The following is a 26,360-nucleotide window of genomic DNA, read 5'->3' as shown; positions in this document are numbered from 1 at the left end:
ACAAGTACCGTGAGGGAAAGTTGAAAAGCACTCTGAATATTAGAGAGTCAAAAAGTACGTGAAACTGCCTAAGGCTCAAGCCCGTTGAACTCGATTATCCGAGCGGAGACATTAACCTGTGGTTGGCCGGCGACGGCACAGCCGCAGGGCACTTGTCTCTCGCACTAGGCGCCCGAGGCGAGTTCGCCACTATGCTGTTGATATTTTAACATTTTTCTTCAAAACTTGTTTCCAATACAATAATGCTTCGCTGGGTTTCGAGCCATTATCCGTGTGAATCGTTGTCCTTCCGTACGAGTTAGAGGAGTTCGGGCTCCTTTTAGATCGCACTGTACAGGCCCGCTTCCCTAAGGAAAGTTAGAAGGACCGTTTCACTGTCCCGTTCATTCTGTAGAGCTGTTCTGATACTGGTGACTCCATATTGTTGTCTCAAGTGTTCGTAGGATGGGCAGTTACAGATAAAGTGTTCCACAGAATTGTGAACTCTGCAGATGTCGCACTGCTTTCGGAAGCCGCTACCGCCGCCTTCAAAATTGTGCGAGACTCGGGTGTGACCGGTTCTAACTCTTGAGAGTATGCGTTGGTCTCGCCTGTTCGGCAGGTCCTTCCAGCTATCGGTGTGGTTTTTTACTTTCCGCGTGAAGCTTTCTCTATCATGGTGCCATTCGATGGACCATGCTTCTTTCGCCTTCCGGTTCAGCCACAGCTTTACGTCCGCAGCAGGGGTGCTCCGTGTAAATAAGCGGCCGTTACGGCCCACATCGGCTAACCGGTCTGCTTCTTCATTACCTGGAATCCCTTTATGACCTGGAATCCACATGAAGGTTATGGGCTCACCTTTGGAGACCAGTTTCTGTGTAGCCTGGATCCAAGGATGGGCGTTACAAGTTCCTTGAAGTGCTGATACTGCGCTGGCCGAGTCCGTTACAATCAACAGCGGAGCCTCGCAAAGTCGAGATGCAGCTAGAAAGATTGCCGCTGCTTCCGCTGAAAACACAGAGCAGATTTCGGGGATACTGCGAGCTTCTTGGTAGGAGGATGAGCAGATTCCGAGTCCCACCTTCGTACTGTTGGGGTCAATTCTCTAAAGTGCGCCTGGACTATTTCTGGAAGACATTCCCGGTTGAAGTTGTTCTTTATGTATGCATTAGTATGGTACACGCTTGTATGGAAAAAATAAATCCTCACTCCAGTCGACTTTTTAGATCCCATTTAGGTCCCATATGAACTGTACAAAATTTCAGCGCAATCGATGAAACTATAATTTAGCGCAAGCGGTTCAAAGTTTTCATAGGATTTACTATGGGAAAAGTTACACTTTCAGATAAAAAATCCCAGAGGTCGTCCCTTGTCTCCTTAATTCAAATCGATCAATGTTTCTTGTTGAAAAATCAATTATGAAACTTTCCTTCGAAAACTGCAAAACAATTGGATGCTTGTGGAAAAAGTTATTGATTTATTACCGATTAGTGATCCAACGAACGGCTTTTTATTTTGTTTTATCAGCAGCACTGCTGCTGCCGCTGTTGCATGGGGTGGCGGGAGGCATCACCACCCCCAGAAACAGCAGCAGCCAAGGCAGCAGCTACAGTGCTGCTAATAAAACAAAACAAAAAGCCGTTCATTGGATCACTAATCGGTAATAAATCAATAACTTTTTCCACAAGCATCCAATTGTTTTGCGGTCTTCGAAGGAAAATTTCATAATTGATTTTTCTACAAGAAACATTGATCGATTTGAATTAAGGAGACAAGGGACGACCTCTGGGATTTTTTATCTGAAAGTGTAACTTTTCCCATAGTAAATCCAATGAAAACTTTGAACCGCTTGCGCTAAATTATAGTTTCATCGATTGCGCTGAAATTTTGTACAGTTCATATGGGACCTAAATGGGATCTAAAAAGTTGACTGGAGCGAGGATTTGATATTTGTCCCATACTAGTATGCATCTATACGAGGTTCTTTTGCTTGCCAGCTTAGAACCCCATTTCGTTGGCGCTTGCACACCGGAGGGAGTACGATGTTGGCTACGGAGTTAAGTATTCGGTTTGCTTGGTTGGAAATGAAAGCTGCTGGCCCTCGTTGTCAGAATTGGGCATAGGCGCGAAAGACCAATCGAACCATCTAGTAGCTGGTTCCCTCCGAAGTTTCCCTCAGGATAGCTGGAGCACGCAACGTTTCGAATCCTATTCTTATCTGGTAAAGCGAATGATTAGAGGCCTTAGGTTCGAAATGATCTTAACCTATTCTCAAACTATAATTGGGTACGTACCATAGCATTCTTGCATGAAGCTGTTGCAAACGTTGGTAAACGCCGGGCCGTCCCCTATCAGGGCGTGCCACGGCGTAGAAGATATCTGTGTGCTTATAGTGGGCCAAGTTTTGGTAAGCAGAACTGGTGCTGCGGGATGAACCAAACGTAACACTGCGCAACATTTTTTTGTCTCAAGAGCAAAACTTATGTGTCTCCGAAGGATTTTTGGGCCGCTGAAATCCGAATCCGGGCTTGGATTTGCTCCAACACGTCACAATTTTAAGCTATACCTCAATTTATAGGGCAAAATATGCGATTTTGGGCTTTTTTTGACTGCAAGCCATTAAGCATGGAAATATTTTTTTAAGCGATCAAAAGTTTAATTGGTCAACATCTAAATTAACGACTCATGCACATATTTCGTTTTACCTAATCAAATTGGATAGATTTAAGCATTTTCTGTCAGTATGTAAACTTGCATGCAACTTTTGGAGGGTGACTTGTATGGGAAATATCGTACCTAACATAAATCGCCTAAAACTATCAAATTCGATTTGGTAAAACGAAATATTTTGCATGAGTCGTTAATTTAGATGTTAATTGACCAATTAACCTTTTGATTGCTTAAAAAAAATATTTCCATGCTAAATAACTTGCAGCCAAAAAAGTCCAAAATCGCATATTTTGCCCTATAAATTGAGGTATAGCTCAAAATTGTGACGTGTTGGAGCAAATCTGAGCCCGGATTCGGATTCAGCGGCCCAAAATCTGTCAGAGACACATAAGTTTGCTCTTGAGACAGACCAAAAGCTAATTTTTGTAACGCTGTGTAATGTTACGGCGCCTAAATAAACGACGCATCATAGATACCATGAAAGGTGTTGATTGCTACAGACAGCAGGACGGTGGACTTGGAAGTTGTCATCCGCTAAGGCATCGTACACAAATTACGTAACGCTAAAGGGGGGGGGGGGGAGTCCAGCTTAGCGTTACGATCCATACAAAATATTTTTGGTTTTTATACAAAAATCGTTACAAGGGAGAGGGGGGGAGTCTGAAATTGCCGATTTGAGCGTTACGTAATTTGTGTACCGTGCCTAAGGAGTGTGTAACAACTCACCTGCCGAAGTAATTAGCTCTTAAAATGGATGGCGCTTAAGTCGTTTGCCTATACATTACTGCTGGCGCACAAGTGGGGCAGCGCCCCTGTAGCGCGTCTGCCCTTTGAGGCGCCAGCGAGTAGGAGGGTCTGCCCGAATAAACCGGTATTATATGACTATTATACAGGACATCATTTTCAGATGATTCATGCTATCATAAACTGGATTATAAATCGATGATACCAAGAATCATATCAGTGATTGCAGTAATCATATTCGATGTTTCAATGATAGACCGAAGGGGATTAACACAGAAAGCCGAATCAAGAAAGGCCGAACCACGAAAGGCCGAATCACAAAAGGCCGAAACCAGTGTAACTACCACATAAGGCCGAAAGCACAAAAGGCCGAATCACGAAAGGCCGAAGGTAATGAAAGGCCGAATGTAACAAAAGGCCGAAGGCAACGAAAGGCCGAATGTCACGAAAGGCCGAAGGCAACGAAAGGCCGAATGTAACAAAAGGCCGAAAGTAACGAAAGGCCGAATCATGAAAGACGCATATTAACTCGGTTTCCGTTTAGTTAAATGCTCTATCTATTAAAAGAATGTATAGGGTTGCTTAAGTATTTTATAACCTCAAATTGGATATTTTTTAGTAGTCCCACTCCAACGAAAAATGCACACAAATGTGAATCATGCGGAGTAGCCGCATGGAGGATTGAGGAACTGAGGCGGCAGAAGGCCGCCGAAGTATCCGATATCCGAGGCACCGGATTTGCATCGTTTCGAATTCAAGGAAAACAGTAGTTCCAATAGTTTGCTAGGTATAATGCGAACAGAAGTTGTTATCTTTTTTTAAGTCCGACGAGCGTCAGCGAGTGCGGACAGCAAGCGTTTCTCCGATATATAGCAAACGTAGTTGTTCGGTCAGTTATTTGCCCTTTATATCATTATTTGCTGCCGTTATAAGCATATTATGCCATGTTCTGTTTTATTAAATATTACTATGTCACCTTTGTAGACAACAGTGCAGACAATTTCCAAACAGATTTGAGTAAAATGAAATAAATTTGAACAATATTTATCTGTTTATAGATTGTTACAGATACAATTGGTAAAAGTACATAACGGAAAGGAAAGGGTTAAGTAATAGAATGACTACTTTTGTAATTCGGCCTTCCGTTGCTTTCGGCCTTTCGTTACATTCGGCCTTTCGTTACCTTCGGCCTTTCGTGACATTCGGCCTTTCGTTGCCTTCGGCCTTTTGTTACATTCGGCCTTTCCGATGGTAACGGCAGCGTGAAAGTTATGGTACTACGTAGTATCAAACGCGTTTCAGCATTTAGTGTGCGTGTGTGTGTGTTTTTTTTGTCAAAAAGTGCCGGATTAGGGCGTAGCAATGCAAGCCAAGGTGATGACGCTCCATTTCTGCTATTGACTTCTGAATACCGTGAAAAAAAAAAACAGCCGAAAGCATAGTTTTGTTCTTAACTTCATGGGGGATATTATTTTTCAAAATTATTCATGTATGATTCAATGCATCATTATCATAAGTTTTATGATTCATGAAAAGTCGCGAATGATTGTATTTTTTCAACCCTAATAATTTTGTCATAGCACGATGATTACTTATATAGTTATCATTCTACCAATAAACATCGTATAATATGCACGATACCAAGAATAGTATTTTTCTATGCGGGATGGTGGTGTGCTTTGAAGTGCCTGGCGTAAGCATGGAGCCGCCACTAGCACAGATCTTGGTGGTAGTAGCAAATATTCGAAAGAGATCTTGGATGACTGAAGTGGAGGAGGGTTTTGTGTCAACAGCAGTTGAACACGAGTTAGCCAATCCTAAGCTCTATGGGATACCTGATATATATTAAGCATTTAACCCGTTCAAACAAAAAAGTTCAATCAGCTGATTTTTGTGTCCAAAATAAAAATGATAAAGATGTTAACATAACCTAATCTGTAAGGCTGTAAGTCAACTTATCCTAGCGTCTCCTGTCCTGTATACTTTCGAGTTCAAGTGATGAATGATGAGTGTAACGCAGAGACCTCCCCTACCCACTCTTGCGTTACGCTAAATTTAACAATTATTGTTAAATTAGAGAAAATTCAAATATTGCAAGGATTAGATCTATGCAAGCTGAATTAAAACTTTGCTTTCATATGGCCCAAATTCACCCCCTAAATGAATTATTTATACTACAACTCGAATTAATAAGTTATTCATGCAAAAAAGCATACAAAACCAAGAAAGATCAAATCACTTTTCAAAACAACTGCTCAACACATCTACAAAACAGCAATTCATAACATGTTCGGGGTTCAACTGCTTTCTACTGGGCTTTTTGATACAAAGGTATTGTGCAGTACACCTATTCATAAAATTCACATCACTTTTTCTTAATGGAATATCAACAAAAAGTGACTTTTTTCTACCCCAGAGATCCACTTTTTGATAATCACTATTTTGAGCGAAACATCTTTCTTGATTTTTGAACCAAAGTTACCCCGACTGGCGGTTAGTCAATAGAATAGGGTCTGATTAATCCAATAATATGCAATCCAAGCATATACCGACTACTTTTGCCCCAGCTTTCCCTACGATCTCACCGCGCTATTCCACCAACACCAACGCAATTCCAGCGGATCAACGGAGCGACCGAATGGATGGATGGATATCATCCAGCCAGCGAGAGAGCCATCAGCAGCAACCAACAGCGCAACATCACAAAGCAGAGCCTTTTTCTCGGTGGATTTTTTTTCGCTTCTTTCTCACCTTCTTCGGACGGATTATTATACTGTTGCTTCTCTTCTGCTTCTTCTGCGCTACGTTAAGATTCCGGATTATCTCCTTGTTCTGCTTCAAGCTTCCAAGTCAGTGTCTCTTCTTCGTCTTCCTGTTGCCGAAGTTTTGTTGCTTGTGCGGATTTTGGAACGTGTTTTGTCCTTCAAGCAACGCCCACTTTCACAATTTTCCGGCACTTTTGCACGCGTTTCTATTCTAACGAGTTCACAGCCGAAATTCACTTTCAACTTAAGATTGATTAACAAGCACTTAAAAACTAGAAAAAGTTTGTACTTTTCTTTGGTAAAACACGCACTTGCACGCTCAGCAGCTAGCGCAATCACTTCGGAACTTGACTGGCTCTGACGACGAAATGAAATTTTGCCGGCTTTTGTCCGTTCGGCTCGTTGTCGTTTCGGTTCGGCGTCGCGACGCGCAGTTGGTTGACGTTTGCGTTTTAGTACAAAAATGGCTGCATCCTGCTGCATCATGGGCTGCATGCTTTCTGCCCACACGGAGAAACAGTTTCAGTTACCGAAAAAAAATCTCGTCTTCAGAAACTGCACTCACTATTAAATATATACCCGTTGTAAGAAAATAGAGAGCGAAAAAGGTGCAAAATGGCTAATAGACCTCCGCTGGTAAGTTTAATCGTTATGGTGTCTTCTACAATAAGTGCGCGAATTGGCCAAGGAATACTGCGCCGAAAACATCAAAATGATTTTTCTTACAGGCGGAGGTGTATGGGCGCTTGCGCGTACAAATTTTCGCGCAACGCATAATATTGTCTGTTCGGAAAAAAAAACTAGAAAATCAGCTTCGGTGAACGACACGTCTGCCTTCTTCCGAAGTTCATAGTATTCTCCGTGCAGCTGAAACCCGGAATTTTCGACTAGCGAAGTTGGATTTTTCTCCAAATCCGTACGTCGGACCTAACTTCGGAAGTAGTGCGCTGTATAGCGGACCAGGTTTACTATACAGCGCACCACTTCCGAAGTTAGGTCCGACGCACGGATTTGGAGAAAAATCCATTAAGTTCGCTAGTCGAAAACTCCGATTTTCAACCAAGTTTTCAACTAAATTGAGAATATGTCACTACCGGGTGGTCATGACGAAAAATTTTGAAATAAATCATGTTTTGTAAATATAAATAAAAGCATCAAATAATCTTTTGAGTATATTGAATAATCATTTTCCTAAAAGTAGTAATGTTATAAAACATTTCACTGCATTTTCGACGCGATTTTGCACAGTTATAAGAAAAAAGTCTAGTTATGCAATTCATGTGTCTCTCTAATCAGATAACCTTAAAACGCTGGTGCAACTAGGGTTTATTTACATTTTCCAGCACTCGCTCCATCGACTTTTTCCGAGATTGTTGAAGATTTTAATGTTCTACCGGTTCTACCAAATAGAGCAGCGCTTCGCGAGACTTCTTGTACGTTTATTTCTTTTGCCCATCTTTCAGATATTTGCTGAAGCGATATATAGTCAATTCTCATTAGGGATTTCCCGAATAGCCAGATTGTGCTTCAAAATCCTTAGAAAGTTGTGCCCACACAAACCGTATTGGATTCACCTACCGTTGTCGCACACCGCACACTGGATGATGATTACGGAGCATTATAATGATGCTGCCAAGGATGCTGCTGTAGGTGGTTGAAGATTTCTATTTATCCATTTTCATGCGTTACGAAATAAGAATCACATAAAATCCCACAAACTCAGACACTAATTACTGAGAAATTACGATCAGCGCTTTGGAGAACCAATGTGTTGCCTTTTTTATTTATTAAGAGCACAGATGACAGTGACAAAAGTGACAAGTAGTTTGACAATTGACTACTTCGGAAGAAAAGTACGGTTCGGAAGTCCAACCACCGAATTCTAACTTAGTGCTTCGCCGACAATATTGCTTTTTTTGCACCGTATTCGACCCCCTGCAGAATTTTTTTGTCACACCACTGTTCCCACCAGTTTCAGCATACATTGGTTCGTTTCGCTGCTAGAAATTTTAAGCGTCGGTTACACTTTTTGGGTGGTGCATCCCGCATAATCGCTAACTGTAAATGCAATGTTTATTATACTGTAGATGACTATTACAAATTGACATTGACCTATTTCACAGACTATCCGAGATAACAGTATTTTTATAAACGCAGAGCTTGTATTAACAACGTGTGGTTTATTGAATAGTTGGTTTGAGAATGACAAGAATAAGTAAAAGTCAAAGAAGCAGGATTGCTGTGATTGGTTTAACGATTGCTTCTGACTTCCGGGTTGCTACGTCATCACCCCCTCTCAATCGTTGAGCCCTAGATTCCTTCGCATCTCGTTGAGCCGTCCAGGGTCCAGGGACTTGGTGAAAACGTCAGCTAATTGTTCTTGAGTACCGACAGCCTTCACTTGGATTCGCCCTGCAGCAATATGATCCCTGATGAAATGGTGTTTGACATCTATGTGTTTGCTTCGTTTCGTTTCCAAATTGTTGGCCATGCCGATGCAGCCTCTATTGTCCTCAAAAATGGTGACTGGTGTCTTCGAATCTTTAATCTTCATGTCTTCAAGAACTCCGGCCAACCAAAGTGCCTCTGCAGTGGCTGCACTCAAGGTGACGTATTCCGATTCACTTGAAGATATGGCCACCGTAGTTTGTTTCTTGCTGCACCATGAAACCGTTGATCCAAAAACTTTGAATACATATCCGGTTACCGATTTCCGGTCTTCATTATCAGCAGCCCAGTCAGCATCAGCAAATCCAATTAGCGGCTCGGTGTCTTGTCGTCGAAACTCCAATACGGCGTTGGCGCTTCCCTTCAGGTATCGGACGACTCTCTTTAAACATTGCCAGTGCGATTCCATTGGGTTTTGTTGATACCGACCTAGGTACCCGACTGGAAAGCATATGTCCGGTCGGACACACAGCATGATGTACATTAGGCTGCCTAGCAGCTCCCTGTACGGTTGTCTTGTAGGTGTTCCATCCGCAATAGTTGCTACACTCATCTCTGAACTAACCACCAGAGATGTATGTGCTATCACAATTGATGTATCTGTTGGAAACCTCAACAGGAAACACGTCTATTGTTCTGTGTATTTACCACATGATGAACCATCCCCTACGGATGCTTTCAAACAAGTCATCGCATACTGCACTTCAAAAGGCCTTCCGCTAATTGTTGGCAGTGATGCTAATGCTCACCATATCATCTGGGGCAGCTCAGACATTAACTTGAGAGGCTCCAGTTTGATGGAGTACTTAAGTAGTACAGATCTTGCATTACTTAACATAGGCAACCGCCCAACCTTCATGGTATCTGCTAGAGAGGAAGTGTTAGATATAACGCTTTGCTCTAGCAGAATTAGTCACGAGCTGACCAATTGGCATGTGTCAGATGAAGAATCTTTATCTGACCATCGCTATATCTTTTTTGAACATTTAAATGTTAATTCGCAAACATTGCGTTTCAGGAATCCTCGGTCAACAAACTGGGATCTTTATACTGATTTGGTTGCAGCCAAATTTCATGGATATTCACCATCCATTGACACTCCAAGTGATTTAGATGATGCCGTTGATACTACAACGACCTTCATTATGGAAGCTTTTGAAGAAGCATGCCCTCTACGGTCTGTGAAGATCACAAGAGGAACCCCTTGGTGGAACTCTGATCTGGCGAAACTCAGGAAACAATGTAGAAAGAGTTGGAACAGACGACGTTCGGCTGGTTCGGAGGCTTTCAGGTCGGCTCGCAAGGCCTACAGGAAAGCTCTCCGGTCTGCTGAACGATCCGGCTGGAAAAACCTTTGTACAAATGTTTCCAGCTTGAGTGAAGTCAGTCGGTTAAACAAAATCCTTGCGAAATCTAAGGATTTCCGGGTGAACGAACTTCGTTTGCCAAATGGCGATCTGACTTCCTCTGATGAGGAAGTTCTGGAATGCTTATTCAGCACACACTTCCCTGGATGTGTGGATATTACATCTTCGGATGATCCTGATGTCTTTTCTTGTAGTTATGATTCTTTAGCTTCGGCTCGGAGTATTGTAACTATAGAATCGATTGAGTGGGCTCTTAATAGCTTTGCTCCTTTCAAATCTCCTGGGGCAGATGGGATCTATCCTATTTTGCTTCAGAAGGGATTTGATTATTTCAAACATGTTTTGAAAAAACTACTTGTTTGCAGTTTTGCTACAGGGTATATTCCCAAATCCTGGAGGGATATTACTGTAAAGTTTATTCCGAAAGTGGGTCGTGCGTCGTATGAAGAAGCAAAGAGTTTCAGACCTATCAGTTTGACCTCTTTTCTTCTGAAATGCTTAGAACGCATTGTGGATCATCATATCCGTGATGTTCATCTGGCCAACGTGCCTCTTCATGTGAACCAACATGCCTACCAATCTGGTAAGTCCACTGTGACTCTTTTACACAAGGTTGTTTACGATATCGAGAAAGCATTCGCTCAAAAGCAATCTTGTTTGGGTGTTTTCTTAGATATCGAGGGTGCCTTTGACAACGTGCCTTTCGATGCCATATTGGAAGCCGCACGGAGTCATGGTATATCTCCAATGATTTCCAATTGGATTCACCAAATGCTCAAAAACCGATATCTCTTCTCGACATTGCGTCTAGCAGGGATTAGGAAATTGAGTGTTTGTGGATGCCCCCAAGGGGGAGTCTTATCACCGCTTTTGTGGAATCTCGTAGCAGATACGCTATTGAGGCAACTCAATAATAGCGGTTTTCCTACTTATGGTTTTGCCGACGACTACCTAACATTGTTAGTTGGTATGTGCATCAGCACCCTTTTCGACCTGATGCAAAACGCCCTTCAGGTAGTTGAGGGTTGGTGTCGCCAATATGGCCTTTCGGTTAATCCGAGTAAAACATCTATTGTTCTTTTCACGGAAAGGCGAAACCGTAATGGCGTTCGACCTTTGCGTCTCTTTGATTCTGAAATCGATGTGACTGAACAGGTAAAGTACGTTGGAGTCATTCTTGATTCCAAGCCTTCCTGGACACCTCACATTGAGTTCAGAATCAAGAAAGCTTGTATGGCCTTCGGTCAATGCCGGCGTACTTTTGGTACAACTTGGGGTCTAAAACCCAAGTATATCAAATGGATCTTCACAACTGTGGTTCGGCCAATATTGGCTTATGGATGTCTTGTGTGGTGGCAAAAGGGTGAAGTGAGAACGGTCCAATCAAAATTAGGCCATCTCCAAAGGATGTGCTTAATGGCGATGTCTGGAGCGTTCTCTTCAACTCCTACGGCAGCGCTAGAAGTTCTCTTTGACGTTGCCCCACTACACATTCATCTCAAACAAGAAGCCCTTTCTTGCACTTACCGGTTACGGGTACTCGGTCTACTAGACGAAACTCCTGTGAACCGCAGTTCAACACACACCTCGTTGTTTCCACTTTTGGTGAATTGGGACAAAATTGTCCTTGCTCCAAGTGATTTTACAATTGCTTGTAATTTTCCATATAGGACATTTTCCACGAAATTCCCTTCCCGGGAAGAGTGGACATCTGGTTATCTGGAAAGAAGTATTTCAGACGGCATCGTATGTTACACTGATGGCTCCCTTCTCGAAGGTCGAGCAGGTGCTGGTGTTTATTCTCGTGAGCTAAGGCTGTATCAGTCTTATTCACTTGGTAGACACTGTACCGTTTTTCAGGCCGAAATCTTTGCTCTTATGTGCGGAGTGCAATCAGCACTTCAGCAGCACGTAATGGGCAAAGTAATATACTTCTGTTCAGATAGCCAGGCTGCTATTAAAGCACTTGCTTCGGCCAACTCCAGGTCGAAGATAGTTATCGCTTGTCGAACTCAAATCGAGGAGCTGAATTCAGCAAACGCTGTTCACCTCCTATGGGTACCCGGTCATTCTTCCATCGCTGGAAATGAATTGGCTGATGAGTTAGCTCGCTCTGGAGCATCACATGACTTCATTGGCCCTGAGCCAGCTATTCCGATATCGAAGTGTTGGATTAAGCTTCAGATTCACACCTGGGCTGTCACTCAACACAGACAATATTGGAATAGTTTGGAGTCATGTCGTCAAACCAAATTGTATAGTGCTGAGCCATCTCTACGGGTGGCGAAGTATCTAACTAATCTGTCTAAGCAGAATTGCAGCATGCTGGTCAAAGCATTGACTGGCCACTGCCGACTCAGCTATCACATGGCGAATATTCAGCAAGCTGATTCATTTGCCTGTGATAGCTGTGAATCCGATTATGGAACTTCGTATCATTTGATATGTAACTGTCCAGTTTTCGCGCAACTGCGTTTCCGAGTATTCGGTAAACACTTATTAAGTGAAACTGACTTCAGAAACCTGAATCTTCAGGATATTCTGTTGTTCTTAACCCGCTGTGGTAAAGAGCTATAGGCTCTCTTTCGCTTTATGCGTTATTACAGTGCCCTTTTCAGGGCGCTGTTTGAACCCATTGTGGTACGCTTGTGCGTTAGTACCCTCTTCCAGGGTATTTTTCCTATTTCCCTACCTGTCCCTATCCCCATCCAAATCCTTTTTCCTTCCTTTTCCCTCAGGTAGATGATGAAATAGGCTGTTATTTTGGCGATGGCACAAATGTCCCAAATGGAGGATAACGTGCCTCTGGAGCCGGCCTTCTGATACCTGATACCGTAGTTTGTTTCTTGCTGCACCATGAAACCGTTGATCCAAAAACTTTGAATACATATCCGGTTACCGATTTCCGGTCTTCATTATCAGCAGCCCAGTCAGCATCAGCAAATCCAATTAGCGGCTCGGTGTCTTGTCGTCGAAACTCCAATACGGCGTTGGCGCTTCCCTTCAGGTATCGGACGACTCTCTTTAAACATTGCCAGTGCGATTCCATTGGGTTTTGTTGATACCGACCTAGGTACCCGACTGGAAAGCATATGTCCGGTCGGACACACAGCATGATGTACATTAGGCTGCCTAGCAGCTCCCTGTACGGTTGTCTTGTAGGTGTTCCATCTCGTTGTAGTTGCAGTCCTTTCTCCATGGGTGACTTCGCCGGATTACATTCAGCCAATCCGAAATTCTGCACGATCCTTGCCACATGCGCCTGCTGCGAGAGTTGAAGAGTTCCAGCTTCACGATTGTATGCAATTTTCATCCCAAGGAAGTGGCGTGCCTCCCCGCAGTCGGTCATACAGAAAACGGTTGAAAGTTGCTGCTTCAAACGAATGATGGACTTCAATTTCCTCCCCGCGATTAGTAAATCGTCGACATACAGGACAACGTATAGCTCATCTTCTTCATCGCTTCTGATGTACAAACAGTAATCGTGACGAGATCGGTGGAAACCCAGCTTGACCATTTGGCTGTTGAATTTCTCGTTCCAGCAGCGCGGTGACTGCTTCAGCCCGTACAATGACTTGAGGAGCTTGCATGCCATGTTCGGAGGAGCCTGGACGCCTTCAGGAACTTCGATGTAGATTTCCTCCTTGAGTTCTCCATGTAAAAACGCAGTTTTGACGTCCAATTGGTGAAAATAGAATCGCTTGTGGACGCCTACCGCCAACACAGTCCGGATGGTTGATAGCTTGGCAACTGGTGCATACGTTTCTTCAAAATCCACACCTTGACGTTGTAGGAAGCCCTTCGCTACCAGTCGAGCCTTGTAACGTACAGCCTGGCCATTCTCGTCTTCCTTCACTCGAAATACCCACTTGGACTTTAGGGGCTTCACGCCGCGTGGACAGGACGTCATCTTCCACACGTTATTTGCCTTCATGGACCGTAGCTCATCATCGATTGCCTCCAGCCAGTTATCACGATCGCTCCGCCTCTCGATGTCGCTGAAGCACTTGGGTACATCTGAAGAATACGAGCCAACAGAAGTTGCTCTGTAACCAGTGAAAAAATTCAACAACTTACCGGGGAGCTTGCGCTCCCGTTCGCTGCGCCTCAACGTCGGTTGTCCTTCGGACTCGAGTTGTTCTGAATGCGAAGGGAGCGCCCCAGTATCGTCCACATCGGAAACGTCTTCGTCATCAGTGAGGATTTCATCATTACGAGCTTCAATCAACGGCTCTTCAGTTTCGGTATCGGTATCAGGTCCTTGGCGTCCTTCGATTAACGGTTCGTGTAGATCCTGAGTGACTTCCTCCGCGTGACTATAAGGTATAACGACTAGTGGACCATTTTCATCTTGCTCACGGTTTTGTTCAAAGGGGTAACATGTTTCTTGAAACTTGACATCACGAGCGATTGAAATTCTCCTCGTTGTTCTTTCCCATAGACGATAACCGTTCGGGGCATATCCAACCATGACCATTTCACAACTTTTGGCATCCAGTTTCCTCCTTCGCTGTCCGGGAATCCAAGAAAACGCCTTGCATCCGAATACACGGAGTTTCTCCAAGTTTGGCTTCTCGTTGTACCAGCACTCCGCCGGGGTTAAACTTCTCGATAGGGCAACGGTAGGACTTCGGTTCACCAGGTACACGGCAGTAAGTACAGCTTCTGACCACAACGCTTTCGGAACATGCGAATCAATCAGCATAGTGCGGACCTTCTCAACAATGGTTCGGTTGAACCTTTCCGCGACGCCATTTTGCTGTGGCGTATAAGCAACCGTTGGCTCGATCTGAATGCCTTTCTGCGAATAGAATTGCTTCTGGATGTTAGAAAGATACTCACGGCCTTGATCAATCGTTAGCTTCGAAATCTTCAGATTGAATTTTGCTGTCACCAGCGCCTCGTATTCGCGAAAGCGGGCAAACACCTCCGACTTCCTTTTCATCAGGAACAGCATAGCAAAGTGGGTATGGTCGTCTATGAAGGAGACAAAGTACTTTGATCCATCCCACGCCGTCGGTTCGATTGGTCCACAAACATCTGAATGGATTCTTTCCAATGGCCTCGATGATACAGGACGGGTTCCGTTGAAAGGTTCACGGCATTGTTTCCCCTTTACGCACGCGTCACAAAACTCCAGCTTGTCCGCCTTAAAATTGTAGTAGGCTGCGAATGGAGATGACAAGAATGGAGAAATAAATAAAGATCACTTGTTATTTGGACCCAACTGAAATACGACGTCTTTTGGATATTCTACATTGGCAACGAGGATGAACGGGATTGATTTGAACGAGGAACAACACTAATCCAAGAGAAACGCCTGAATGGGGACGACCACTGCAGAACTGGTGAGATTGAATAAAGACAGAACGAACGCGCGAGGTAAACTGGCTAGGAGGGATGATCCGGACCCTCGAAAGAAAAGCAGATGAAGGTAACCAAGACGAGCAATTAAATCATTTGTGTTTCTTTTGAATGACGGGTAAGTGATTTTCCGTTTTACTGAAAGGTGAAATTATTTTAGGATTTTAAAAGTAATTCTACAGTAAAGAGCTGTCCATTAATCGGGAAAAAGTGCATAGGAAAACGATGGTTTTCGCTTGTCAGTGCCTTTGAAGACACACGCATGCTGTGATTGGATGATTTATTCACATTGCAAGGCTCAAATTTTAGTTTTATCTACATTTGTCAACACTTTAAGCAGTGGTACAATCGTTCTAAACCGAATTAACTTGAAATGATGTAAGGATCAAGGTGTTTTCTTTTATTACTTAGATATGTTATGCTGATAATTGGCAGCAGTTACACTACAGTTTTATTTGATTGATCTTTTGCGGTAACGCAACACAAAACGTTGTGGCATCAAGACAATCAGTTTTGCAGCATGGTTCGCTTGACACTTTGGATTCAGGTTCCATGTTTAGTTTCATATAGCCACAACTGAGGGTGACGGGTTCCGGTCGGCCCGGGAACTTTTGGCAGTGGAAATATCTATGATTTTCTTTAGGCATAAAGAATTGTCTTGCCAGACGCACGATAAAGATGCAAAATGGTCATTGACAAAGGAAGCTCTCAGTTAATAGCTGTGGCAGTGTTCAAGTACTATTCTGATACTTCTGGTCCTGATATTTTTAACAGTTTATATGATTTCAGTATAAAGGCTTAATAATCGAGTTGAAATAAAAATAAGTTAACACAATTTAACTCTCGACAAACTATTATTTTTAATGAAATAAAGTAATCCTTTGCTATCAGTTTGAATATGATAAAATTTTCCGACAATTTGATAAACGGATTTTAAATTGGGATATGATCACTAAAGACATCAAGTATTAAGGAATCAAACTTATTGAGTTTTTTTCACCCCGGAAAAAAAAGTTTGCGGTTCCTTTACAGACTTATGGTTTGTTATTTTTGAGTAGCAAAGCAAAGATACTTTGAAGTCCATTTTTATATTTTTATGAGATACATTTTGAATCCAAACACTAAATGTGCTAAATCGGATACTCTCAATAAATTCTATCAATTATTTGGCAGAACCATTTGGTATTGTAACAATAAGTAGCAGTGGTAAAAACACATTTTCACCAAATTTTCTGAAAAATCTAATTGAGAGATAAACAGTTTACAATACGTTTAATATCACATTGAATGAATAGATAAAAACGCCGCAATAATTGTTGCAATAAGTTTTAGTATCCTCTTTCTGTATACTCAAGTCTGGTGGGGGTGGCCAACCGCGCGACTGCCTAAAGTTTAATATTGAATAATGACAACTATTTGTCCGCACCTAAGTTCGCACAATGAAACGTGGTCTTAATTTAAATATGGCCAAATTAGTTCGCAAATGTTTTGAAGGTATCTATTTAGTCCTATACCAGAGTACTCAAAAAAAAGGAGGGTATCAGTTTATTAGACCGGAAGCACATCGAACATATAAAAAAAATGTTGAAGGCCGTTACTTTAACCATACTGAAGTTTAGTTTAACCTATCTTTTCGAAGATCCTTAAAAAGAGTGAAGGGGTCCACAGTCCTAGTGCATTGAGGAGATTTTAGCAGACCTTGGTCTTCAACAGACCAAAATTACCAGTTTATACGGCCAGAACTAGTGGAGAGAATTGTCTGATTGAAGAGGCGTAAAACAAATTACATAGAAAGCACGGTAATTATTCTTTGTCTCAAATTGCATGGATAATGACATAATCTCGAAAATGTTTGTCTTTAGCAAACCAGGTATGGTTTAACTCATGAATAATCAATTACCTTGAAACAATATCAAAACTGTTTTATGTTGGTTGTTCAACTGTGATGAAACAATTTGAAAAGTGTTTATCAAATTGATGTTACCCTCCGAATATCGCAATGCAATGTTTAAAACACTTAAAGGCACGGCGTAGAGTCATAATCATATTCTGTTCAAATTGGAACAAACTTATGTCGCATTATGTGTATTGCTATAATAAATTTAGTCATAGTCATGGTGTTGTGCGATGGTTGGAAATTGATTCAGCAAACATAACGTTGAAATGTCACAGTCCGTTTCTATATTCAGATATAGAAGACTTGTCTACTTGTAGCTCAGAAAAATAGAATGAAGGGGATTTCACATCCTAGCTCATTATTGCGTAGGGTGTCATGAAGGCACCAATTAGGACCAAATGAAGAATAACAATCTTGGTATATTTGGCATTATATACCGGCCGCCAAAAGATGTAGAAAGCGTTCTAAGCTTCAGTCCATATTATTGAATGGTACAGGGAAATGCGGAGGAAACATAAAGTTTCAGTCTGCAATATAAAGACCAAATGTAGGAGATTCGTCTCAGTCCATTTGGCAGTCCAGTCTATCATGAGATGTAGGAAGTGTGACTTCAGTCCATCTATGATAAAGGGAACCGCAAAGGAAACGTAGAGTTTCAGTCTGCAACAAAAAGACCAAATGTAGGAGATTCGTCTTAGTCCATTTGGCAGTCCAGTCTATCATGAGATGTAGGAAGTGTGACTTCAGTCCATCTATGATAAAGGGATGTGCAAAGGAAACCTAGAGTTTCAGTCTGCAATAAAAAGACCAAATGTAGGAGATCCGTCTCAGTCCATTTGGCAGTCCAGTCTATCATGAGATGTAGGAAGTGTGACTTCAGTCCATCTATGATAAAGGGATGTGCAAAGGAAACTTAGAGTTTCAGTCTGCAATAAAAAGACCAAATGTAGGAGATCCGTCTCAGTCCATTTGGCAGTCCAGTCTATCATGAGATGTAGGAAGTGTGACTTCAGTCCATCTATGATAAAGGGATGTGCAAAGGAAACCTAGAGTTTCAGTCTGCAATAAAAAGACCAAATGTAGGAGATCCGTCTCAGTCCATTTGGCAGTCCAGTCTATCATGAGATGTAGGAAGTGTGACTTCAGTCCATCTATGATAAAGGGATGTGCAAAACCAAATGTAGGAGATCCGTCTCAGTCCATTTGGCAGTTCAGTCTATCATGAGATGTAGGAAGTGTAACTTCAGTCCATCTATGATAAAGGAAATGCAAACGAAACACAGTTTCAGTTTACAACAGAAAAGACCAGATGTAGGAGATCCGTCTCAGTCCATTTGGCTGTCTTATCTAAGACCAAGGTAGTTATTTGATCAACTTCATCTTATCTCTTGATACAAGGCAAGGACCGAGAAGAGCACGTAATAATATCAAATTCTTAATATTTTATCCTATGACTATTTTAGGTCTAATCAGCAATCGGAGTTATAGATACCAAATTTTAAGTTCGGATACTTCATTCTAAAGAGAGGCCCAGAGTGGTATGAAGTATCATTTGAGGTAAGAAAAGATATTCAATCTAATGATCAAAGGAGGAAAGGTAAAGAAATAGAAGGTTGAGTATTGACTTGAATTTGATTTTGAAAATAACTTTTCTAATATACATTTTTATCTCAACTAGATATGCGTGTTCGCCATTTCAACCTGAGGGATGCAGCTAATTATCGGGCAATTACTTATAATGACGCTTCCCCCACGATTGGAAAATGTATACGAAGCAGCTGTAGATGATCTGTTATTTTGATTCTAAGTTATACAATCACGTTAAGTTTATATTTGTTTATATGTCAAGTCAAGGTACACAAGTTCAAGTCATAGCATTTATTATACACTGTTTATAAATGAGCAAATGTATTCACTTACACATTATAATATTCAGGAACAAGGTTTAACAGAATCAGACATTACAAACATTGTTAAAATTTCAATTAAAGTTAAGGAGAGATGTAGTAGGCTGCGAATGGAGATGACAAGAATGGAGAAATAAATAAAGATCACTTGTTATTTGGACCCAACTGAAATACGACGTCTTTTGGATATTCTACAAAAATCAACACCATCTGCAAGGTTGTTACTCACAATCGATTTCATTCCTTGTTGACTCAAGTGTCCGAGCCTGCGGTGCCACAAATCGGTCGTTTCAGTTTGACACATATTCGCCGAAGGTACTGGGATGTCCACCTCGATCTCGTAAAGATTTCCTCTCAAATTCGCAGTAGCAATGACCTCGTTGTCCTTTTTGAGAACCGCTACGGAACCGCAGAAGATGACCACAACGCCCGCCTTCACCAGTTTCTTCACTGACATCAGGTTGTCTCGTAACTCAGGAACAAAGAGTACATCCTTCATGATCAGCGGGGTGTTCTTGTTACTGCTTCCAGCGATAGTTCCCACAAACTTGGACACCAACGTTTCTCCGTCTTTTGCGACTTGAATTTCGATTGGTTGCTTGAGTCGGCGGCTTTCCGAGAATACAGCAGCATCATTCACCAGGTGGTCGCTTGAACCCGAATCGAGCTTAAACACCAGCTTACCGGTTCGTGGTTTCTCCGTCTTGCGACTCGCTACGAAACTGACCGCCTTCCGTTGATCCGCTGAATTAGCTTCACCGCCTTTCTGTCGACAATCTTTCTTCAGATGCCCTCGCTTACCGCACTTGTGACACTTGCCTTGAAACTTCGTTGGCTTCCGATTCTTTTCTCCAGAAAACGCTGCCAACTTGACATCGGCCGAGACTTCGTGACGTTCGGTTCGCTTGAGCTCCTCCGCCAATAAGCGTTGCTTCACGACCTCCAAACTCAGCTCTTCCTCAGGGATGTTTTCAAGTGCTGTCACCAAGGGGTCAAACGTATCCGGAAGGGTTTGGAAAAGCAGAATGACCAGGTCGGCTTCCTCGATTCTTGCGCCTGCAGTCTTCAATTGCCGGATCAGGTCTTCAAACACCAGGAGATGCGCCCTCACGGAATCACCGTCCTTGAGCTTCAAACGATTCAGTTGCTTCCTCACCAGGTTTTGAGTGCTGATCGACCGCTTCGCAAAAGTGTTCTCGAGCGCTTTCCACATTTCCTTGGCCGTACGCTTCTCACAGACAATCGCCAGACATTCATTTGCCAAGAAACTGACGATGAACGACTTCGCCTTCCGATCTTGATCCTCAAACTTGATCTTCTCAGCCGGTGCTTCGGGTACATCCTCCGTAATCGTGTTCAAAACGCCCACGGAGTCCAAAAACATTTTGACTCGGAAGCTCCAGTGCTGGAAACCTGCACCACCGTCGAATTGTGGAATACCACACACAGCTTCTCTCGTAGAGGTGCCCATAACCTTTTATAAACGCAGAGCTTGTATTAACAACGTGTGGTTTATTGAATAGTTGGTTTGAGAATGACAAGAATAAGTAAAAGTCAAAGAAGCAGGATTGCTGTGATTGGTTTAACGATTGCTTCTGACTTCCGGGTTGCTACGTCATCAAGTATGATAACCATTCCATGTACAGATTTGCCAGTTTGACAAATGGTAATCCGCCAAATTACAGTATGTGGAATAGGCGGTTAAGATAGGTTACCTTAAAAAATCGCTCGTTTTCTCGAACAAAATTTTCGCAATACAGTAAAGGATACGGTCAATATACTATCCAGTTTTTGAGACAATCCACTGCATAGCAAATAATTAAAGAACAGTTTAACAATAAATCTAGAAGAAAACGAACAATGTATGTGTTGTTATTGATTTATGGTTTTCCATTGTATTTTAAGCTTATGGCATGTGGTTCAACTGCATTTAAACCAAGATTTAAACCGTTTAAAAATAAAAAGGCGGTTACGCGTTCACCAAAGATTTTTTTTTTATTCAATAAATATTCTCCTCCAATCTCGCCTCCAATTTATATCTCCAAGATCCTTTTTTTTAGAAAGATTTCGACGTGTTCCATCCTGGGCCCGGTAGCACCCACGGCGACTAAAACTCACTTTAGTTTTTCCTCCGGTGGATCCGGCTATTGTGCGTTCAGCGGAGAATTTACGGTGTATCTGCTGCCGCTGCTTGGAAGTCACAAGTCCATTTTCTTCGTATGCGGAAATCCAGTTGTTCACAGTGGGTTTGCTTTTTCGGTAAATTATCGCCAACTGTGCTCTTGTAAGGCCGAGAAAATAATAGCCATATAGGCAATGGAATCGGGTATTAGTAAGCTCCATGGGTCCATCTATTCCTGCCCTTGGCTGGACCTGGGCTCGAATGTTGTTTATATCCGGTCTGCACTGCGGCCGCAGTGAAAGAAGCCTCTCCAGAAGCGTATTCGGCCAACTTTTCACGGTGTTGTTTGTGGTAATCCACCAAATTGTTGATTCTGCCTTGGATTTTGTGCAGCTTTCGAACAACCGAAACTCGCGGAACTCGAGTAACATTCAAAATGGGTCTAATTAGATTTTGGAAATGTGATACTCATAAACACGCAAAATTTTACACTGTTATCAAAGTGTGGAGCTGCTATGAAGATTTTCGATGCAAAAATGCAGAAAAATCTGAAAATGCATTAAATCATTCTAATGCACTGAATTTTTAATTTTATCTGAGTTAAAAGTGCGATGATGCTTGCTTTGCGTACCATAGATGGAACCTTTTGATGTGTTTCGCGAAAATGCAATAGAAACAAGCTGGAAGCTTATGCTCACGAATACAAAAGCGTGTAACTATTTACCAAAGTGTTGAACTAATGTGATTTATAGTAAAATGCAGTGGTGTAGGTGTGTTGCGCAACTGTGAAGGCTAACAGTTTGATATGAGGTGATCTTACATTGCTACAATATTAAACGAGTTTTCGTCGCCATACAGTTGAACAATGTTTGGAGACTACAATATAGTGTCACTGTCTGACATGGTTTGATCAAACCATCGTTTATAGTCAACAGCTCCAAGTTTCATACTGTTCAACAATAAAGCAGTTGTTTGAGAAAAAATAACCTTTTCAGCTAGGAGAAATTTACTGTTTGGACTTTATGTCAAGTGGTATTTTTCTATGCGGGACAAAAGGCTACGCCACTTTTTCAATTCTTTCTAAGCATGGCTGCCGTTCCAAGCGAACAAAACGCATGCAGCCGCCATCAATTATTATTACCTTTAATCCAAACCCCCTCAAAACAATGACGGAACCAAGTCACCTTGCATGAACGCTACAGCCTTTATTGAAGATTGTTTTTACTAGTTATGATCTTAAGGCAGATTTGTTCGTCTTAAATGAAACTTATTAGTTTTATACAAGAGTAACAGCCTTTGACAATTGTTTGTTTACGTTTTCGATGCTAGAAAGTTGTCTCTGTACATTTCGTGGTGTTTCGCGTCAAGATGTGTCAATTCTATTTTGTTTCCCTGTATTTTTGCTATTAATATTGAAGTGCAACTTACTACAATTACACTATATGGCATGAGCTTGAGCAGAGTCACAGTAAGTACCCATTTCATTTTCGATTCGCATAGCTATGGCCTGTGTGAGAAACTGGTTGAAGGCAGGACGACAGCATCCAGCTACTCGCATTTTTGATTGGCCGTAAAATCATTATTTCGTTGACATGATTACTTTTTAGCACAAGAATGACTAAATTATCAGTGAGCAAACATGTTTATGTGTTTATATTTGCATGAGAACGCGGTTTTTCAACCAATTTGTTACATTCATTATTTGGATTGAAAAATAGTTCATTGTCATATCATTATTTCGCATAGTTCTTGTTCCAGAGTAATGGCTCTAGCTCAAGAATAAAAGGCTTCAAGAAGTTTTTAAAGGAGGATTAGCCAGATGAAATGAACTTGAATAAACGAAGCATAAACTTTCGATAAAATATGTTGATGTTATGTGTTGAAAATAACTTCAAATACGCCTTAAAACTTATTATAAGATTTAATGCTCTTGTAAATTCAGTTGTTTTATGCGCGAATTTCAAAACTAACTTGAAGACAACTTAAAAACCGCAAACGAACGAAGATTGTTTTCTCTTGATAAAAACAACTATAAATGTTCCATGAATTGGTCATGCTGTGATAAAGCTTCCATAAAAATAATCAAATCTAAAAGGAATTGAAATTGTTACTTGGGATGGCCTAATGCGAGGCCTAATGTGAGTTGTGACCCTGAGACGAGACTCGCGAAGACGGTCTTCTTTTTCTCCAGTTTGTTATATTTTTCTTCTTCCTATCTGTGTTGACATTATATTTTGGGCTGGTGGTTCAAACACGTACGTGACCGCATTATCTCACATGCAGTGTGACTGAGTCCCATTCACGCACAAAATCATGTTGAGGTGAAATTTTGCATCGCCAACAATCGCCAAGCAAAGTAATTATTTATTGTAATATTTTGCAGAGAAAATAGGTAGAGAAGCGAAGAGTGTGAAGCCAAAAATACCTTATCGAACCGTCAAACTGGTATCCTATCGAGCAAAATCAACAAACCTTGACGATTACCGCATAAGTGAAGATAAGTATTGCAATCATTTGAAACATATTTTTACCAAAGTTTTTAAATATCATGGATAACAGTATAAATAACATTGATTCCTTGAATTAATGAAAATTGTTCCATTTTGGAACATCAGTTTGATAATGCCAAGGGGGAGTCGCTGAGCACATCTTTACTTGTGCCAATTATTTTCAGTGTGCCAACGGGTATTGAATTGTGCCTCAGTGTGCCCCGAAGTGCCACTGCTTGATGATTCAGATTTTGCTTGGCAACTACCAAGACAACCAACTGTTTGTTTTCATTTTGCAGGTCAAATGCACATGGTTGCCTAGTTTTTTCACCCAAACTCAAGTGTCAAAATTGTGCCTCAGAGTGCCTCGGTGTGCCACACAGCGTATAAGACGGTGTGCTTGGCACCTCTTGGCACAATGTTCCAAGCGACTAGCCCCTTGGATAATGCCTAGTTAATAAAACAACAGTATAAATAGTTTTCAAATGCGGTATGCGAGATAGGCACTACCTTCGATGGGTGGATTAATCTGCTTTGCTGCAGTTGCCAGCATCCGAGCGAGGAAATCAAAACAGAAAAAGTGTTGCCGTTCTGGCGGCTGTTCACTCTTCGCTTCTCTACCTATTTTCTCTGATATTTTGTTTTCAATTTATTTTTGACAGTACGGGAGAAGAAAATGCTGCTCGGAAAGAATTTTTGCTTCAGAATTTATCTCGGGTAGCAATACTTTTCTCGTTTTAGGTAACGTAATCAAACGGGCTATAACTGACAGCTCAGTTGAGCTCAAGGTTGAGCTACACTTGACGTTGCTTTTTTTTCTCTTCGCGAGTCTCGTCTCAGATGTGACCCAATTGAGAAACAAGTGGAGAAACACTGTTCGGTTGACGGCTTTAGTACAATTTAGTACTTTTTGCCGGTTGTCAAACCGGTGTGCCGTATAGACACTATAGATTCCATAGAGATAAGTGACATTTCAACACACGAACACTAGCGCAAATTTTTCCTCACACAAAAGTGCACGCCGATTGAAAGGCTATTCAAATTGCATATGCAAATATTACCCAATCGAATTGGGTAAAACGGGTAAATAATGATAAAACTAACGTCCGGGGCAAGAGTGCAAATATTTTCCTCGCAGTTTCACAACTACATCTACAAAAAAGGTACGCATACATTTGAACGTGATTACCACTATAGACTCGCGGAGGCGAAGACAACTGTAGCCAAACGAACTGTCAGTTCGTGTAGCCAAACGAGCATGACGTCACAATTTCAATAACGACAATGGATTGCGTGACGTCATATTCGCTCGGTACACTCTAAATTCACGTCAAAACACACTAAAATCGTATTGCTCAACCATGTCTCCGCGAGTCTATGGAATCTATAGTGTCTATAGTGTGCCGCGGGCGCGCATGTTTGTAAACAAAAACTTTGCATAAAACGTTTTGCTCGTCGTTTTCCTCAGCGTGATATTTTTGAAATATTTGAATAATTTACAATAAATAATGGCAGATAAAAAGGTAGGTGATATTTTCCCGATTGTAAAGAACATCCCAAATAATTCTGTATCGCTTTCAGTCTGGTCCAAGCGGTCCAGGAGGCGCTGGTGGTGGCGGAGGCGGTGGTGGCGGCGGCGGTGGAGGAGGTGGCGGTGGTGGCGATAACAAGGAAAAGCGCCGGAAGGAATCGATTCTGGATCTGAGCAAATACCTGGAAAAGACCATCAGGGTTAAATTCTCCGGTGGTCGAGAGGCGGCCGGTGTTCTGAAGGGTTACGACCCGTTGCTCAACCTGGTGCTGGATAATACGGTGGAGTTCCTGCGTGATCCGGATGACTACAAGTTGGCGGAGGACACAAGGCATCTGGGGCTGGTGGTTTGTCGGGGGACATCGGTGGTGTTGATCTGCCCACAGGAGGGCATGGAGTCCATTCAGAACCCGTTCATCACGCAGGAAGGCTGAGGTTGGTGGTTGGAGTTATTTTTGGGGATTTCTCGGGAAGAAATGGATCAGAATCATCTGTTTTCCGTCAATTTATTTTGCGTTCAAAAGTTTACGAAACTTTAAAGATGATTCACAGTAAACTCAGTTCAGTTCACTCAAATTTGTACAATTTCCATTAACACTTCTTGATTGATTCCAACCACTTTCCATAGTTTTTTTTTCAGTAATTTATAACAGAACTTAAACGACTTCTACTGCTTTCCATCTGCATTTTCTGTTCTTCTGTTTGGCACCTAAAAATAAGCCTTACAAACGAATTAACCGTACAGTCTATAATTTAAATATTGCAACAAATAAATTTAACGAAACAATAAACTTAAGAGCTATTTCAATCTTTCTTCGGATTTGTATGTTCAAAAGAAAGCCAAAACAAATGCGAGATTCTTCTTACTGTCTAGTCTGTAGCACGGAGGGGAAAAATGAGCACAAATTATCGCACATAAGACTGTGACCTTCCTATAGTTGCTGAGATCCCTCCTTGATTTTCTTCTCGGATTCCTCCAGGTCAGGGCTTTCACCTGGAGTTCAATCAGAAATTCTTCCAACCAGTTCTTTAATAATTCATCCAGTAGTTTCTTCGGGGGTTCGTCCAGGATTTTTT

The 26,360-nt window shown here is 41.9% G+C and overlaps 2 protein-coding genes across 2 annotated transcripts in view; one reads left to right on the top strand and one right to left on the bottom strand.

Annotated features, from left to right (window-relative positions):
- The window catches only part of LOC109421007 (serine/threonine-protein kinase grp), a 114,549-nt gene extending 108,005 nt beyond the window's left edge, over positions 1 to 6,544 (bottom strand). The window contains exon 1 of the mRNA XM_029859298.2: positions 6,145 to 6,544. The gene's annotated coding sequence lies outside the window, so the exon portion shown is untranslated. The remainder of the gene's footprint in view (positions 1 to 6,144) is intronic.
- An 18,606-nt stretch (positions 6,545 to 25,150) lies between these two features.
- On the top strand, positions 25,151 to 26,091 carry LOC109428782 (U6 snRNA-associated Sm-like protein LSm7). Its single transcript, XM_062855091.1, has 2 exons — positions 25,151 to 25,275; positions 25,334 to 26,091. Exons 1-2 carry the CDS (start codon positions 25,261 to 25,263, stop codon positions 25,715 to 25,717), a joined length of 399 nt encoding a protein of 132 aa, XP_062711075.1. The 5' UTR covers positions 25,151 to 25,260; the 3' UTR covers positions 25,718 to 26,091.
- The last annotated feature ends 269 nt before the right edge of the window (positions 26,092 to 26,360 follow it).

The sequence above is a fragment of the Aedes albopictus genome, chromosome 2 (genome assembly GCF_035046485.1).
Source record: "Aedes albopictus strain Foshan chromosome 2, AalbF5, whole genome shotgun sequence".
In the NCBI taxonomy this organism is placed as follows: Eukaryota; Metazoa; Arthropoda; class Insecta; order Diptera; family Culicidae; genus Aedes; species Aedes albopictus.
The sequence above is the reverse complement of the archived record's forward strand: the minus strand, read 5'-3'. Positions and strand labels throughout refer to the sequence as shown.